The sequence below is a fragment of the Psittacula echo genome, assembly GCF_963264785.1.
Source record: "Psittacula echo genome assembly, chromosome: 16".
Lineage (NCBI taxonomy): Eukaryota > Metazoa > Chordata > Aves > Psittaciformes > Psittacidae > Psittacula > Psittacula echo.
In genome coordinates, this window is record NC_137752.1 from 6,896,727 (window position 1) to 6,912,853 (window position 16,127).

General features: G+C 39.3%; 1 protein-coding gene across 1 annotated transcript in view; it reads left to right on the top strand.

The window, feature by feature from the left end:
• Nucleotides 1–15,137, top strand: part of CDK5RAP2 (CDK5 regulatory subunit associated protein 2) — an 80,318-nt gene extending 65,181 nt beyond the window's left edge. Inside the window, exons 30-39 of the mRNA XM_080630577.1 lie at nucleotides 382–498; nucleotides 2,328–2,517; nucleotides 2,727–2,848; nucleotides 4,245–4,493; nucleotides 6,123–6,206; nucleotides 6,339–6,598; nucleotides 8,807–8,953; nucleotides 10,929–11,067; nucleotides 13,377–13,423; nucleotides 14,242–15,137. Coding sequence (XP_080486703.1) covers nucleotides 382–498; nucleotides 2,328–2,517; nucleotides 2,727–2,848; nucleotides 4,245–4,493; nucleotides 6,123–6,206; nucleotides 6,339–6,598; nucleotides 8,807–8,953; nucleotides 10,929–11,067; nucleotides 13,377–13,423; nucleotides 14,242–14,301 — 1,415 coding nt within the window. The 3' untranslated portion in view covers nucleotides 14,302–15,137. The remainder of the gene's footprint in view (nucleotides 1–381; nucleotides 499–2,327; nucleotides 2,518–2,726; nucleotides 2,849–4,244; nucleotides 4,494–6,122; nucleotides 6,207–6,338; nucleotides 6,599–8,806; nucleotides 8,954–10,928; nucleotides 11,068–13,376; nucleotides 13,424–14,241) is intronic.
• The last annotated feature ends 990 nt before the right edge of the window (nucleotides 15,138–16,127 follow it).

Genomic DNA, 16,127 nt, shown 5'->3' on the forward strand with positions numbered 1-16,127 from the left:
TAAATACAACAGGGTATGATCAGAGCCAGACTGAAATATATGGGAAACCTTCCTCCAGTTTGCATAACTTTCAAAGAATAGCAATGTCACAAAATCCTCCTGCATTTTGTCCTGTTGGAGTGTTAGTGGATAGGTAAGGACTGCCAGGGATAATTTTGCCATTTTGGTAATAGTTGCCCAGCAATTAGATGTACTTTGGATTACTTGGCATTAACCTGAACTGCCTTTTAGTCTGTGGGGATAACCTTCAAAACAGAGAGGGGAGAAATCTCTTTCATAACATGTTTTTCTGCAATTTCTTAAATTGTTCTTGTCTGGAAGGTTTAATCTTTAATGACCTAGAGATGAGTCATAAATCATCTTTTCTGTATATATTTATAGGTTCTGCAAACATTTTTAACCATGGCTCAGAGCAGCATAATTCCTTGACTTCTGAAATACATTTCCTGAGGAAGCAAAATCAAGTTCTGAATGCAATGCTAGCAAAAGGATCCAGAGGTAAGAATGACTGCAAGTCATTCCACATCAGAAAACAATGAAATATTAACAGGCCATTCATTAAACTGACTTAACTGTTCTTCCCACCCCTGAAATTCCATGCTCAGCCGTAAGCATTCAAGCTGGAGTTAACAATGATAAAGAAGTAGCAATAATACTCTTTCCATTTATTTGTAGCATTTCATATTCCCTTTCATTTCTCCATACCTCTTTTTGCATTCCTTTTGGTTCTATACATTCTTTTTCATCTTCCCCCTGTGCCTTTTATTACCATTTTCTTCCTCCTTTTTCCCCATGCTTCCATTCTGAAGCCCTTTTAAAAAGAATCCATAGGATAGCATTACTGCTGAAAATGAGACCAGTCAGTACAGAAGAGTTGCAAAGGGAAGCAAACTAATTACACTTAGATTCCGTAGTCTGCTGTAGAGGGTTGACTGGACAGACCAGTCCAGGGTTGGAACTAGATGATCCTAAGGTCCTTTTGAACCCTAACCAGTCTATGATTCTATGACCAAGCCATCTTTCTGGAAACACTTCAGAAGGGAACAGAACTGAGGGAATCCATTTGTAAGTATTTGTAATCTCTGAGATTAACTTTTAACTTCCCTGATTTTCACACCTGTGAAGAGAGAATATTAAAGTCTTCCCTCTCCTTTTCCCCCAGGAAAAAGAACAACTCACCATATAGGTTTTTAAAAGCAGCTTATGCCACAATTAGTTTATAAGTCTCCATGATTTCAGGCTGTGTAAAAGCACTGGTGCCTTTTCCAGAGTTATATATTCCCTCATTTGTTCTGGTACGTCTTGGTGCTTATCAGTGTCTTCAAGTTCTACTTGTTTAATTAATATATTCCTGCTTTTGTTTCCACGTTGACAATATGATCTGATAATATCAGGGTTTCTTTCTTAGAAGAACCATGATGAATAGAACATGTTGCCTTTGTGTGTAAAAATAATGTCAGTATTTCTGGAGTTTGGGAGCTTCTTTTCCCTTTAGTCCTGGGTGCACTAGAGAAAGAAAAGCCTCTTAGATACCTCCTGCATATTTTGGACTCAGGTGCTTTCTGTCTATAGTCTTAGCTTGGCCTTTCAGTAGTGGAAGACTGGTGATGTACATTTTTAACAACATGTGGGGGTTACCATTTTCATATGCTTTCAACAAGACTAGTGAAGATGAGGGAAGGATCTAACTGCTGGGAGATGGAATGATTCCTCCCTGCTGTTTCTTTGCCAAGATTGACACTGTCTTTTCCAGTGCTAAATGTAGGATCATAGAAAACTTGGGGTCCCGATAAGCCTCTATGATTGTAGCTGCGTCAATGTTCAGTTGTCCCTATTAGCAATTCCATGTCACAGGACCAGCTGGGGAAATGGCTTGTGCCAACTGATACAAGGTACATTTGGCAGATCAATAGGGCTGGGAAGGAGAGGACAGGGAGGAACATGGATACAACGTGCCCTAAAACAATCCCACTGAGATCTTTTCCTCCTCAAGAGAAGTCAAATCCATTATTTGGCGACGACTGGCAAAATTCGTGTGCCTGCTTCGGGATCCACTAGTTGCTGAATACTGTCCTGACCAAATCCCAAGAGGTGCTGGGGGCATTTGGCCTATAAGGCTGTTCACAGGTTTTTATTGAGCCATTATAAGTCCTATTACAGAAAATGTATCTAGCAAAAGTCATTAGAAAATTGAAATACTGAGATCCTAAAACTCAAAAGAGCAGCTGTGATTTTCTGGCAGTCTCTGAAAAAGCTGGTTTTGTTAAAAAGCATAGCTTTGGTGGGCTGTGGGCTTTGTAAATACCTGGTGTTTCTTCTTGTTTCAGATAAACAGAAGGAAAATGAAAAGCTGAGAGAATCTCTTTCTAAAAAGAATGCAATCATTGAGCATCTTCATGAGGATTATGAATGTATCAAGAGAGAAAATGAAAGGCTGCAGAAACAAATTGGCCAAAAGGAAGATGAAACCAGATATCTGACATGTCAAATTTACAGCAGTCGTAATGAGTTAAACAGGTATTGATTCTGTCCACATTTAGACGTTCATTTAGAGAAGAAAATTGTCAGTGTGACAAGCACGTGTTTAGCCATAGCCATTAACATGAATGAGGTGCATAGATATATTCCAAAGGCAAGGGAAGAATGATGGAGGAAGGGGGGGGAATGGGTTTTAGATTTTGAAGCAAATTGAACTTTTAACTTAGGTATTTATTGGGATTTCACAGGTTGCAAACAGAAATTAATGTAAAGCAACATCAGTTCTCTGAGAATGAGAAGTTACTGCAGTCGCTCCGAACTGAGATCAAGGTTTATGAGAAGCTGGAAGAAGCAAGAAGGAAGAGGACAGGTATAAATGCACATTGTTTCTACACCCTTAGCCCCTGCAACCCTTCCCTCTCTGAATATGACCCTGTCAAAGGACACGTTGGTTAGGTTGCTGTTTCTACTTGTGTCTTCTATGCAAAGAACTGACAACTTGATAAAATACTGCTTTTTACCTTTGGAGTGTAGCTGTGAGGTTGAGATTTGTGCTACGTTCTGACTTGGCACACCCAAGTTTCCTTTAGCTTTTTAACAAAGCTAAAAACAAATACTGAGGTTCAGTGGCTCCAGCTGGATAAGCTTCATGGGGAGCTTTACTTGTCATCTAGAATTTGATATTTACTTGTCATCTAAACACATGCTGCTGCATCCTCACAGGTAGTGCTTAGTCAGGTTGGGCTGTCTCTTGTCTGAATCCAAGGGTAGTGTCTTCTCCCTAGGGAGGGCAGAAGTGCTGGCATTGCCTTCTGAACGAGATGTTTAATTACCTCCTGCCTGCTTTTCTGTCACTAAAGGTGAGGAATAGGAGTGACACTGACATAAGTTCTTCCTACCACTTTTAAGAAATCCATACTATCACATAGCTGTTGCTGTGGTGAAGTAAAGAAGTGGAATGCTATTCATTGCTGCTTACTCATTACAGTATCCAGCAGATTTCCCACTGGAAGTGCTTGTAAAAGTTGATTTTTTTTTTTCTTCCTGCTACTTTAAGGAATATACCCTGCCATCACTTGTATTTCATGCATAGCTGCAGCAGAAGAGCCCTGTTGGCGTAAGGCTTTAAGCCAAAGTTGGCTCAAGGATGGAACTAAATCTCCTTGCAGAACTGATAATGTAATTAGAGAGTAGCAGCACTCTCCTCATGCAGTTGAGCACTTCCCCACTGTCTGGAGAACAGTTGGGTTTCAGCATGAAAGAATACATGGAATTGTTTGTGTACTGACCTCCTTCTATGGAAAGGCAAACACAGCCCTTGCTTTTCAGGTTCAGATTTGTTCCTCTGGTTGCCAGGTGATCACTACTATTTCCTTTGCTCTTCTGTGTATAAAATGAAACTCCCAAGTCTACTTCATCCCTCCTCCGAGCTCAAAGATTACCTATGCCTTTTCCTTGCCCCAGACTGTGCATTAATGCACTTTGTAAATCCTCTTCATGTTTGTTGTTATTGTGGGTTTTTTTTGCTTTTGGCTTCTTAGCTTTGATGGACAAAATGAAAGATAATTTGGGGCTGTTTAAATCTTTCAAGGGTAAAAGCAATTAAGACATGTTTTTTTGTCAAACCATTATCTTAATGCTGTTTGTAGTTAATTCGTAATACGAAGGATAAGGCTGGCTATAATTTATTTGCTCAGCATTCTGATCCTAGCTAATATTATTTTAATTGTTAAAGATGTGAAGTGTTTCTGTTCAAATTGTCTCAGATCCCAGATGTGATGCAGCAGAAGAATTCCGGAAAGATCAGAATAATCCACTTGACTTACACGAGCTGTTGACTGAAATACAGAGTTTGCGAGTGCAACTTGAGAGGAGCATCGAGACAAACAAGTCCTTGCATGAAAAACTAGAGGAACAGCTTTCAAAAGACAAGAAAGAGGAAGTGAAAGCAGTGTCAGCTCTAAATATCAACTATCTTTTGAGACAAGAATCTCAGCATTATGCGGGAATGAATGGTACTGTGCCATACCTGCTTTTGTTATCCTGTAAAACCTGTGCCTTGTCCTTTACAGATGCTCTTAAAGCCTTGTACAACATCGACTGTACATGTAGGGGCTGCCCATCAGCCTTCCAGATCCCTTTTCTCTTAGAGCATTTCACAGGGTTGTGAAATACGCACTGTCTTACAGCCTCCAACTGTCACTTCCTTTTCCTTCCAGAAAAGCATTTGCAGACAGGCTCTGGGATGGAAGGTTGCCTACATTAAATTGCCATACATTTTGCTTACCTGGGGGTTCTTTTTTTGATGCAGAGCTCTATAATGTTTGCTAAGGGCAAGTATATATTACTCAAGAATGATCAATAAGTGCACTAAATGAGGTTTTTTATAAATCAGTTGTTCCCTTTTTGCCCTTGAGGAATACTTTACCTTTATTTCAATCACTGTTAAGTGATACTGCTTTAGCAGATCAGGGAAAATGTAGTGTTTACACTCAGGGTTAGATTATTGTCCCAATATAGATGTACGTGTGATACAGAGGGCACAAGAATGTTCTTTCCTTGCTGCTGAAGTATTCTGCATAGTAACAGCTTTCCATACTTCCAGCATAAAGCCGCCTCTCTTACTGCTTGTAGGTTTACATTGTGTTATGGGAACCAATAATAATGGGGCTTTTTGGGTCCATACAGCTGAACATGACTACTTAGATCTTATGTACCACTCAGAGCAGCATCAGCCAGAGGATTAGTGTGAGAGCTTGTGAGACACAACAGGGGTTTTTACTACCTCATTTGTGTGTCCGTATCATGACTGCACATACATCCAGTCAGAATCATACTTCAGATGAAATACATAATGAGCATAACTCTACTCTGTACAAGAAAGAAAGATGCTGAATGTAGCAAGTAACATTTATGGGTTGCTACCTTTCTCTGTGCACCTCCTACTTGAACACTAAATTACAGTCCGTGCTCCATATGGGGATGGTTTCTTAGGGCCAGTCATGATCAAGTAGGTGTGGAACAGCCATTGTGGGGAACCTGTATCACCAGTATCCCCAAATTGCGTTTGTTCCTGGTTTGTTCTAGACAGAAACCTAGATGTTGCTTTCGACCTGTGTCAGGTAGAGAGGAACTGGAGATGCTCCTTATTTCTTTAAGAAAATGGTGAATTGAGTTGTAACAGCTTGGTTTGATATGGACCAGAAAAACTCTTTGGAATGTCAATAGCTGAATTTGTTAGCTTTTTACATGTACTGTGATTAGTCTTTACTCATAGGTACTTAGGGAATTTGGAAGGTCTGAAGAGTGGGGAATACAGATAGGATCTTTATGCTATAGCTGTGGAAGGTGTCATGCTTGTGGCGTTAATGAGAAGATTGCATTTGTTGATTAAAATGTCTTCATCAGGATGCATTTTAGATTTGATTTTGGGAGGTACCTAGGACTTGGGATAGATGCTAAAAAGATAAATGTGGGTAAATACTGGAAGATAGATGGTGCAGTACTACAAAATTAACTGTGTTTCTCTGCTTCCTGAGTCCAAATGCAGCATCAGCAAAAAAATGGAACAGATACAGAGTTATGAATTATTTTTTATGCATGTTAATGTTATGTACTCTCCCTTGTCCTGTTTTTATATATAGAAAATCATTGCAAATGCCCTGCTGCTAGCAGAAAGATTTGTGAGCTGCAGAAGCATGGACATTGTATTTCGCTAGTGAAACCAGGTACATCCCAACATATCTTTAACGTGTGTGTTATCCATAACCCAGACCTGCTGTTTAAGATGAGTCTAGTGTCGTAGAATCATAGAATGGTTAGTTCTACATGTAAGGATTAAAACTGTCTTTCTGCTCCAGGTACACACTCAGCCTCTAAAGATGATGTAGACAGCACTTCACACTGCAGTAGCACCTCATCCTCCAGCACAGCTTGCACCCCTCGCCTCGTGCCCGGGCATCGGATGTGGGCAGACAAAAATGGGCGCCACGTTCTTGGCTTGATTGAAGATTATAATGCTCTACGGAAGCAGATTTCAGAAGGGCAACAGGTTTTAGCAGAAATGGAGATTCCCTTAAGAGAGGTCACTGGTACGAAACTGCAGGAGCCTGGAATAAAGGTGAGCACTGAGAGCTGTTAAAGGATGGTGAATTTTACCTAGAGGTGCAAAATGCGTAGGTTACAAAAGCAAAGAACTAGGTTAATGGTGCAGCAGGCAACTGAGTCACTCTGTCAGGACACCTCCACCCTGACAAGCTTAATCTAGATGCAGGCACCTATTTGTGATTCTGGGTTAATGAAGCTGTGGGTGAATTAGTTAATTCTGGTCCTTTAATAAGCAATTGCACTTCTACTTGCAACTTGAAATGAGGTGAGACTACTTGTTTTTACTTTGGAAATAGGTGATTGTTACACTGGAAGTAATAAAGCGAAACAAAACCAACAAAAAACTGCAATGCTTTAGAAGGGGCTTAATGTAGGGGTATATATCAATAACCTAAGGATAAAAATAATTAAGCAGATTTTCCTGTAATGAAGACTTGGGATAAACCCAGGAACTATGAGACAGTTAAAAGAAATCTGATATGCAGCTGATGAAGTTCCCCACTTGGTAACACCAGGTTATAACTGTACATCAATGACTGATGTATACTAATGAGGCTTGTTTCGTATTAGGGAAGCTTTTTAATATGTTTCCAATTCCTGAAAGCAGTTGAATGCTTGAGCAGTATCAGGAGCTTGAATATCCCATTAATGATTAAACACTGTCACTAAGGCAGTGTCACGTGTAACACAGCGGTATCAAATCACAGTGCTCTTGCTGAAATCTAAACACATAATAATTCTTAAACCAATAAAATGTTTGCCTTGTATTGAATAATGTCAATCCTTTTCCTCTAGAATCAAGGGAATTAGTGTTTGTTAATGCTAATTTTTCTTATTTAATACTGTTTATTTCTGGATACAGTTGATGATAGCAGGTTTGGGGTGGACTGAATAAGACAAATCTACCTACAAGCTTCAACAACAGGGAAGGAATAATGTGTACATGTCCATGGCAGTTAATAAGGAACTAAGGAACCACAATAGAAAAGCCTGGATCAGGCATTTAAAACACATGCCAGTGGTAAAAATAATGAAACACTGGAATAGAGGGTGCTTGTAAGAACAGATTATGTGAGTGCTTGAAAAGTTACATGTAATGCTTTCCTGCCTTGGAGTGAGAAAGTAAATGAGGTGACTAATGAAGGTCCTTTCACCCTTATGATTTTATGATAATATAAATGTGTAAAAAAGCATGCTCATTGCTCTTCAAAAACCAGAAGGTCTTAACTGCATGGATAAATTTGCACTATTTATTTTGCCAGTCCTAATTAGTAGAGGTATTGAAGATGCAGTCTTCACCAATTCGGAGCAACTTTTTGAGGGATCATATGTGTGCTCACACAGTAAAATGATGTCTGAATGACACTTAAGACTCTCTGAAGTATCATATATTTTCAAATGACCTAGTTAAGATCCTGATAATGACTGCAAAAGTAATCTGGCTAAGTTTGTAACTTGTGTTGTTGGTGTAAAGATAAAAGCAGTAAGTTTCACCATTTGCAGTTTCCTATCAAGCTTTACATCACTGAAATTTCAGACTACTTAGCAAATGGGTTATTTTATGTGGCAGGAAGGTTCTGGTTAGATAACAATGCTAAATACATACTCAAATGGAACGCTGCACGGGGCAGGAACTGTGAATGCTTTTCTTTCATTACCCTTCCCCCTTCTGTATCACCATTGCTCTGGTAATTCATTTCCAACCCTTGCATTCTTCCCCTCCTTTATTTCACATTTATGTAATTTCTTCAATTTGGTTTTCTCATCTCTCAGCAGAGGAAAACATTTTATGTGTGTCCTGATAGTTCTTTTAGCATTAAATGGAACAGTTTAAAGGGTCTGCTAAGGAAGAAACATCTATATTGCTTAAATTGATGTCTGTAATCATTTGACTTTCAAATAACATGACACGAAATGCAAATGGAGAGAGAAGAGAGTTGCCAACTATTACCATGTGGCATAGCAACTCCAGTAAATATAATCTATTATTAATCATGGTTATTGATTAGGATAAATCGCCTCCCTCCCTGAGATTCTCAGATAATGCATAATTCAGCAGTCTTTGTAAACCAACAAATTAGCTTTTGTGGCACACAATAGCTGCGTACATCATCTTAAATATGAAATCAAAATACCAACGGGGTTTAAGCCATTAATTAAGATTACATTTTCATAATGTTTTAAGCATAAAATTTACCATGTCTCTAATCCTATGCCACAGGTACCAGAGCAGGCAGCACTGCAGGGCTTTTCAGCAAATGTTCACACAGTACAGCAGATCTTAGAAGAGGCTGCACGTTTACTCAAACTCCTTTGGAGAGTTTCCCTTCCACTGAAAGGTGTACACGGTACCACGCATGGCACTCAGGTACTGTTGTGCTTCATTCTGGGGGGGGTTTGTAGGGTTTGTTGGTTGGTCGTGGGTGGTTTTGCTTATTTGGGGTTTTTTGTTCTTGTTGTAATGTGTCATTTTGAAACAATCGTTTGAAACCCATGCACCTTGGATGTCTTTGGCTACATGGATTTACAGCTCCCATCACTGAAGGCTAATGCTGAATGCGTGCTGGCTTTCTATCACGTTGCATACTGAGGTGTTTATTTACACTTCTATTTACATACACTCTATAGTACAGAGGTAATCTGTAATGATACAGGAAACCCAGGCAGGCAAATGCTCCATTTCATCAAGAAAAGGTTTAGAGTGCCTGCTATAGAACCCAATTCAATTTGTTTATGTATATCCTAGTAACAAGAGAAACTTCAGCAACTTTGATGTAAAAGGAGAATGTAGCTCAGATTACATTTTGGGTGCCTACGATGTAAAATGGAATGCTTTTTCACAAGTGTGACAAAAGCCTCAGACAAGTTTTATAACATTTTAACTAAAAAGGATTGCACTATGCAAATGAATGGAAGTAAACTGAATGAGGAATGAATTATCTGTACTGTCATAATACCACCACTCAGCAACGAAACTGTTTCAAAGTCTGGCCTGAAAATGAATCTGAAGTGTTTTCACTGAGGGGTTTTTGTATGTGTTTCCTTAAAAGAAGCAGGATTTTGCTGGGAAAATAACCCCAAACATTAGGAAAAGTAAATATTTTCTGTATCATTTTCATAACATTTTTGCTGTTATTTTCTAGCATCCTTCAATGTGTAAAATCACAAAAGCAGTAAGAATGAACTCTGCTGTCTAATATATTCACTGATGTTTCAGCTCCATATTTAAGATGTCTTGACAAGTGTGTATACTTCCATTTTTATCATGTGTATAATCTACTTAGACAGCTTTATATTGGCCTGGATTGCAGTATCTGAACATAGCTCACACACATGGTGTGTGATGCATCTGATGCTTTAATGTTAGAGAGATCTTAAACCTTCTTGATCTGGATCAGTCACTTCTGAAAATCCAACCTTAACATGTGGAGTATCTGAATTCCCAGGACTGCACCTAATTAGAGCCTAATAGAATCTTTCCTGGAGTTTCTTATCTAACATCCTGAGATCTTACGGATATTAGATTGTTTCTGATGTCTTTAAATGCAGTGTGTCTCTGGAAGCTTGAGTCTAAAAGATACTGAGCATTCACTGCCTTCTCTTCAGCCCCAAAGGAGTTGTGAGTAATCAGTTCTTCTGAAGAGCTAAATGCCAGGGGCAAATTCCAGAAGACACTATTAGTTAACAAGTGGCACAACAAGAAAAGAAGTAGATGTACAAGCTTAAGTTTGCATGAGAATCAAGATCCATGATACTGGCAGTCCTGTTTGACAAGATACTAACACTGATTTGGTTGGAATGGTGAAAACTGGATCTTAAATGGTGACACTGTTAAATAATTTTGCAATATAACTGTCCCAGTCATTTTTACAGTGTTTTTTTAGCTCATGAATAAAGGCAGCATCAACTATTAATGGCACACTGGAGAAGGAAGCTGGAAGCTCTGAACCTGGTAGGCAGGATACTTGCTGATCCCATAGCGCTGGCCTTCCTTAGATTTTCTACTTGAGGAAGACAAAAAAGAAAGAGAGGTCTGGAAGCTGAAAACCAAAACCAGACACTGGTGTTAAGGCTTTTCTCAGAACTAGAAGGAAAATGAATTGCACTAAAAGCCAGTTAAGAGTTATAGTTGTCTCTTGGCAGATATCATAGGAAATCATGTATGTCGCTGGGGAAGTGAACATAGAAGGACAGGCAATCAGCGATGTTTCACTCCTTTAAGGAAGCTTAAAGGCTCTTGTACAAAAGTATTTAGCAATGCACAATATCCTGTTATATAATACTGACATATATATATATATATATATAATACTTTAATATTACATTTTCTTCTCTTAATTTAGGATGATGGAATGAAAGCAGAAATATTTAGATTACAGAAGAAACTGTCTGAGCAAGAGAAGAAGTTACACAGCACAGTGAAACGCTTGCACTCCACAAACCAGCTGAAGGAAAACATGGAGAAAGTCATCATTGACCAGTGTAAGTGTATGCTTTATTACTGGTTCTTGCTTGATTTTTGTAGTCTGTGGCTACTTCTAAAATTGGAGAAACAAGAACATGGATTTTTACAAGGCTCTGTAGGGGCAGGACAAGGGGAATGGCTTTAAACTGACAAATAGCAGATTTAGATTGATATTAAGAAACTCTTCCCTGTGAGAGTGGTAAGACTCTGGCACAGGTTGCCCAGAGAAGCTGTGGCTACCCTACCCCTGGCAGGGATTGAAACTGGATGAGCTTTAATGTTCCTTCCAACCCAAACCAGTCTGGGATTCTACTCAATGATGTGCAAATTACTTAAATCCAAAATTATGTTTTGTTCAGGTTTTAAGCTCAAACTGCTCAGTTTGGGGTTGTCATATAAAAAAATCAAAGCTATTCTGTCATGTCTGTCTGAATAATATCCCTGGGGTATCTGCTGGTTTCATTTGTTCAGTTCCTACTTCCAGTGACATCTTAGACATACTGGGTCATTCCAAAAGTATAAATCAGCAGAGTTTTTACCCTCCTGGCCAGAATGGTATCCCCACAGCCACTCCGTGCTTTCAGAAATAAATACATCTACCCCTTAATTTACTCACTTCTTTTCAGGCCATTCAACCTCATCTAAACTAGGTCCTTATAAAACAAAGCCTGTATTTCCTGCAATCTCCGCAATACAAACTATTGCCAGGCTAGCAGCAGCTTGGCTGATAGAGGATGTGACACTGAAGTCTCTTCATGTACTGAATTTAATATTTTTGATTTAGAAAAACCTAGTTTGCCAGGTGAAATGACTTCACTAGCGGAGTTCTTTATGAGCACAGAGCAATCTGCTACACAGAAAGACCTAGATATGATTTTCTGTGAGTTTCAGTGATTATGGGAATTATGGATGTCAGATTACCTTTGCCTTTAAAGAGCAATTTCAGAAAGGTTTCTAAATTGCATCTATACACAAGTTCCTGGCCAAGCATACAACAAAACTGACGGATCGTAGGAAGCTGCTGGATTTTGTTAGGATGCTTACACTTAGTTTCGATATCTCTTCCTTTCTTCTTCACTAGTAAGCAAAAGCATCACAGTAGGTGACTTTGGCTACCTTCATTCTCCTAACATCCTGTTAGCTGGCCAGTCCACTGAGGATATTCAGGTTGCTTCTGTTATTTAGTTGAGCATTCCTAAATCTATTTAGAGGCAGAGACTGGAACATTCTGGTGGCTCGGAGTCTTCTGTATGCTTTCTCTGGCGAGAGAACTCATTGCTTATAAACCTCATCTGAACCTCTGAACATGTAACAATGCAGTGCCAAATTGCAGTAATCTGCCAAGGGTATAATTATCTCATGACAGCTATACCCTTGGAGTTTTTGGATTGTTATTATTGTAATGAAAAATCTTTATTATGGCTAAATTGTTTATTTTTGAGACTGGAATATTCACTTGGTGCTTGTGAATGGTATTTTTGCACAGTTACGGACCTGACACAGATTAGAAAATCACATTATTTAACCTGGCATTTCTAAAGATTAGTTTTGTTTAGAAGCATCCCCTCCTCCTTTCACAGGTCTCATGCTGTCCCCACAGAGGCAAAGTAGCTGAATAGAGGAAACTTGGAAGCCTTCAGAGCAAGCCACTGACATAATTTCCCCTAAGCATATATAGCTTGCTTTGTCCTTGAACTGCTGGAGGATCTGGCTTCCTTCTGCCATCTGTCCCTTTCCCAGCCCATCATTCCACATAATCTCTCCACTGCACAGTTTTTCTCCCCTTCGCAGACCAAATTAGGTACTGAATAGATCAAATTTTAGTTAGATCATGTACCACCTCCCCTTAAAATTAACAGAAAGTCTTCATTTGATGTCTTGGATCAAGGGAACCAGGTCATCAGTATTGCAGGTGGCTGTTCATGTCTGTGACATTAACTGTAGTGATGAGCTATGGCTGTTTTCACATGTATTGTTCTTATGGCAGAGAAACTAAAAGCACTTCCCCAGTGTTTAGATTTGAAAATCAGATTCTGCACTAGATGAAACATGGCCTGGGGATAGGAAATGCCCATTTCAGTGCGTGTCCTTCTGCTCTTCCTTAACCATCTCTTAGAGCAGCACCGCCCCTTAATCTGGGGTTGCTGCAGCTGGACGGTTGTACATCAGCCTGAGCTTCTTAACAGGGTTAAAACAGTTCTGGGTTTTGGTGAGTAGGAAAGTGGAAGTGGTGTGTGATTGCCAAGTTGCTAGTTGCATACCTTATTTAGGACTTGAATAGAGAAAATCTGTGCAGTGTTCTTCTGATTCTCCTCTTTTTTTCCAGTGGCTTTAACTCATGATGTCTTGAAGAAGGCTAGAGGAAACCTGGAAGTAAGTACAATTTTTGGTTGCATTTAATGCCTTTTTGTGTACTCATTAAAAATATGCATTTCTGTGTTAGTAGTATTCTGCAGAATTGGTCTGATTTGCTTTAGGTTTGCTGCCTAATCAATCTGGGTGACAGCAGGTTAGTAATATTCTGCAGTATCTGATGTTTGAATCACAGTTTTATGACTGACTGCATCAACCTGCTCCTTTCTGGTGCTTTCCCTACATTAATACTCATCTATCATGTTCTTCAAGTAGTTTTATTTCAGCAGATCACAGTTCCATAACTTGCCTACAGAATAAGTTCAAAGACACCATTACTTAAAGCTTGTGTATGTATTAATAACTAGTGGTGCCTTTATTTAAATATAGACCCACAGGCAAAGCTTTTGCAAACAGCTATTTGCTAATGCAGTGTATTAAAGTAATCACTGTTCAGATTTGATTTCTCCTAGAAGGTTTGGACTCTACTCCCGGAAGGATGTAATACACCTCTTGACTCCTGCATCCCCTCCTTATCCTCATGCCACTCCGTTCAATGGCTGTACATTTCCCAGCCACTCCTTAAGTTTTCCACTAACCTTTTGCATGCATCCCTTTTCCTCACCTTCCTGACCGCTGTGTGGCTGCTGTCCTGTTGTCTCAGCCCTATGTGAGTTTGAAAGTGATGACATAAAAAACCCCTCTTTCTACTTACAGAAATCTTCTTGCAGAAGCTCCTATTTGCAGATCCTTTTGCAGCCTCATGGCCCAGGGGTAGGGACAAACTGCATGCACTTGAAGTACTATAAAATAACAATAATTGTTGCTTTTCTCACCAGGTCCCACCAGCTGAGAATCAAAAATCACCTGCCTATACCAGCAAGAAAAGGATTCTCTGAAGGAGAAGATTCCAGTCATAGAGCCTGCTCCTGTGATTGTTCTTTGCTTCTTTATGCCTTACTATTTATTGATGTAAAAATGTTTGTTCAGCTCTTAATGGAATCAGCCTTTGACCAAAAACCAACAATAATCTTTTGGTAAATAATTTATTTAACATTTTCTGTAATGTAAAAGATGTTTTTTTTAATATTTATTACAGAAAAAAAGGTACTGGAGAAAGTGAAAAATCCAGATTTTTTTTAAAGTTGGCTCATTTGAAATTTTATATTTGTACTTGTCCTGTTAGAAAACTATTTGTTGTTATAAACAGGTCCTAAAAGAATCACAAATGTGATTCACCTTCCACACTGTTCGTCTACTGCTAAAAGAAGGTAGGTTAAAAGAGTAATAATGCTGTCAGTTGTCATTGTTTGGTAGCACTGTGAGAAACGTTCACTATTTTATAGCATTTTAAACCTATCTGGAAGGTTCTTCTGGAGCTTTCTTACTGCCCTGTTAGAAACTTAGGTTGATGCTAAGTCTGATGATGTTCCTTAGAATCAGACAATTAAAATGAAACATCATCACAAATGTGTTTGTGTTTAACCATTCTATGACTCTTTGTTCAATGAGTGCTCGGACCTTAAAGATCATCTAGATCCGACCCACTGCCATGGGAAGCCACATTAGAATGGAATGAATCCAATTCAGTCCTTCATGATGTGTCTGTAAGGTACAGACAAGGCTTGTCCTGGCTGAGTGGGGGTGTTGGAAACTTGCTTTCAACAACACTGAATAGAAAGACCTTGTGCTGTTGGTAAAACATCAGTGTTACCCACCCCACACCCTCACTGGGATCTGTACAGAGATGCAGAAAGCCACGAGGGACACAGCCCAACAGGTTTGAAATCCATTTTTCTCCTAAAACCCCTGAAAAATGTTTCATAAATTCAATTAAGTCTTTTACTGGGTTTTTTATGTCCCATATTGATACATAGAAGTGGTAATTTGGCAAGGCCAGAGAACACAAGCATAAAACATGCCTTCATGCTCCACTCATGCTGACTGCCTGCAACCTGCTCTCAGTGTCACTAAGTAAGTGAACTGGGAAGGTAGTTTAACCCTAAAAAGACCATAATTCAAAGTGATTTTCCTGTTACAAAATAGATTTTATGGTACAATCATGACTTTACTGAACTAAGTGAATTTTTCACTAAGTGTGATTTTACTCTTTTTCCCCTTGATGATGTCCCATTATAGTGGATAATTCACCCTCATCATCCAAGGTTAGCACCAAGTCTCGGAAATCTCAGTGCAGGATTGTGGTTATATTGGGTATAACCCAATCTAATATCCTTGGATATTGCACTCTAGAGAATAACCAATGTGTAATTTCACAACAGTCAATCTGTGCTCATTTAAACCTGGCTGTGAACACAAATAGCTCTGACACCCACTGAGCTGCCCGAGAGACAGGAGCCATTCCAACTACTCTGGTGCCACATTGTACACGTCGAGGACCAAGACAAGCCAGAATAGCTCCTTCCACTAAAGCTTTGGTTTGTTCAAATGGTTTCCCAACAATTTGATGATATTCAGATAACTGAATACCACAAAGATGCTCTAAAGCACTTCGGTTCTAAATCACAGCTTGATATTAAGAGGTCAGAGCTGTGCATCCTCCCTTTGCTCTGTGCTCCTAAGCTTGGGTAGATGTCAGTATAGAATCATAGAATGGTTTGGGCTGGAAAGGACCTTAAAATCATATAGTTCCAACCTCCTGCCATGGGCAGGGATGCCTCACATTAGTCCATGTTGCTCAAGGCCTTGAACACTGCCAGGGCTG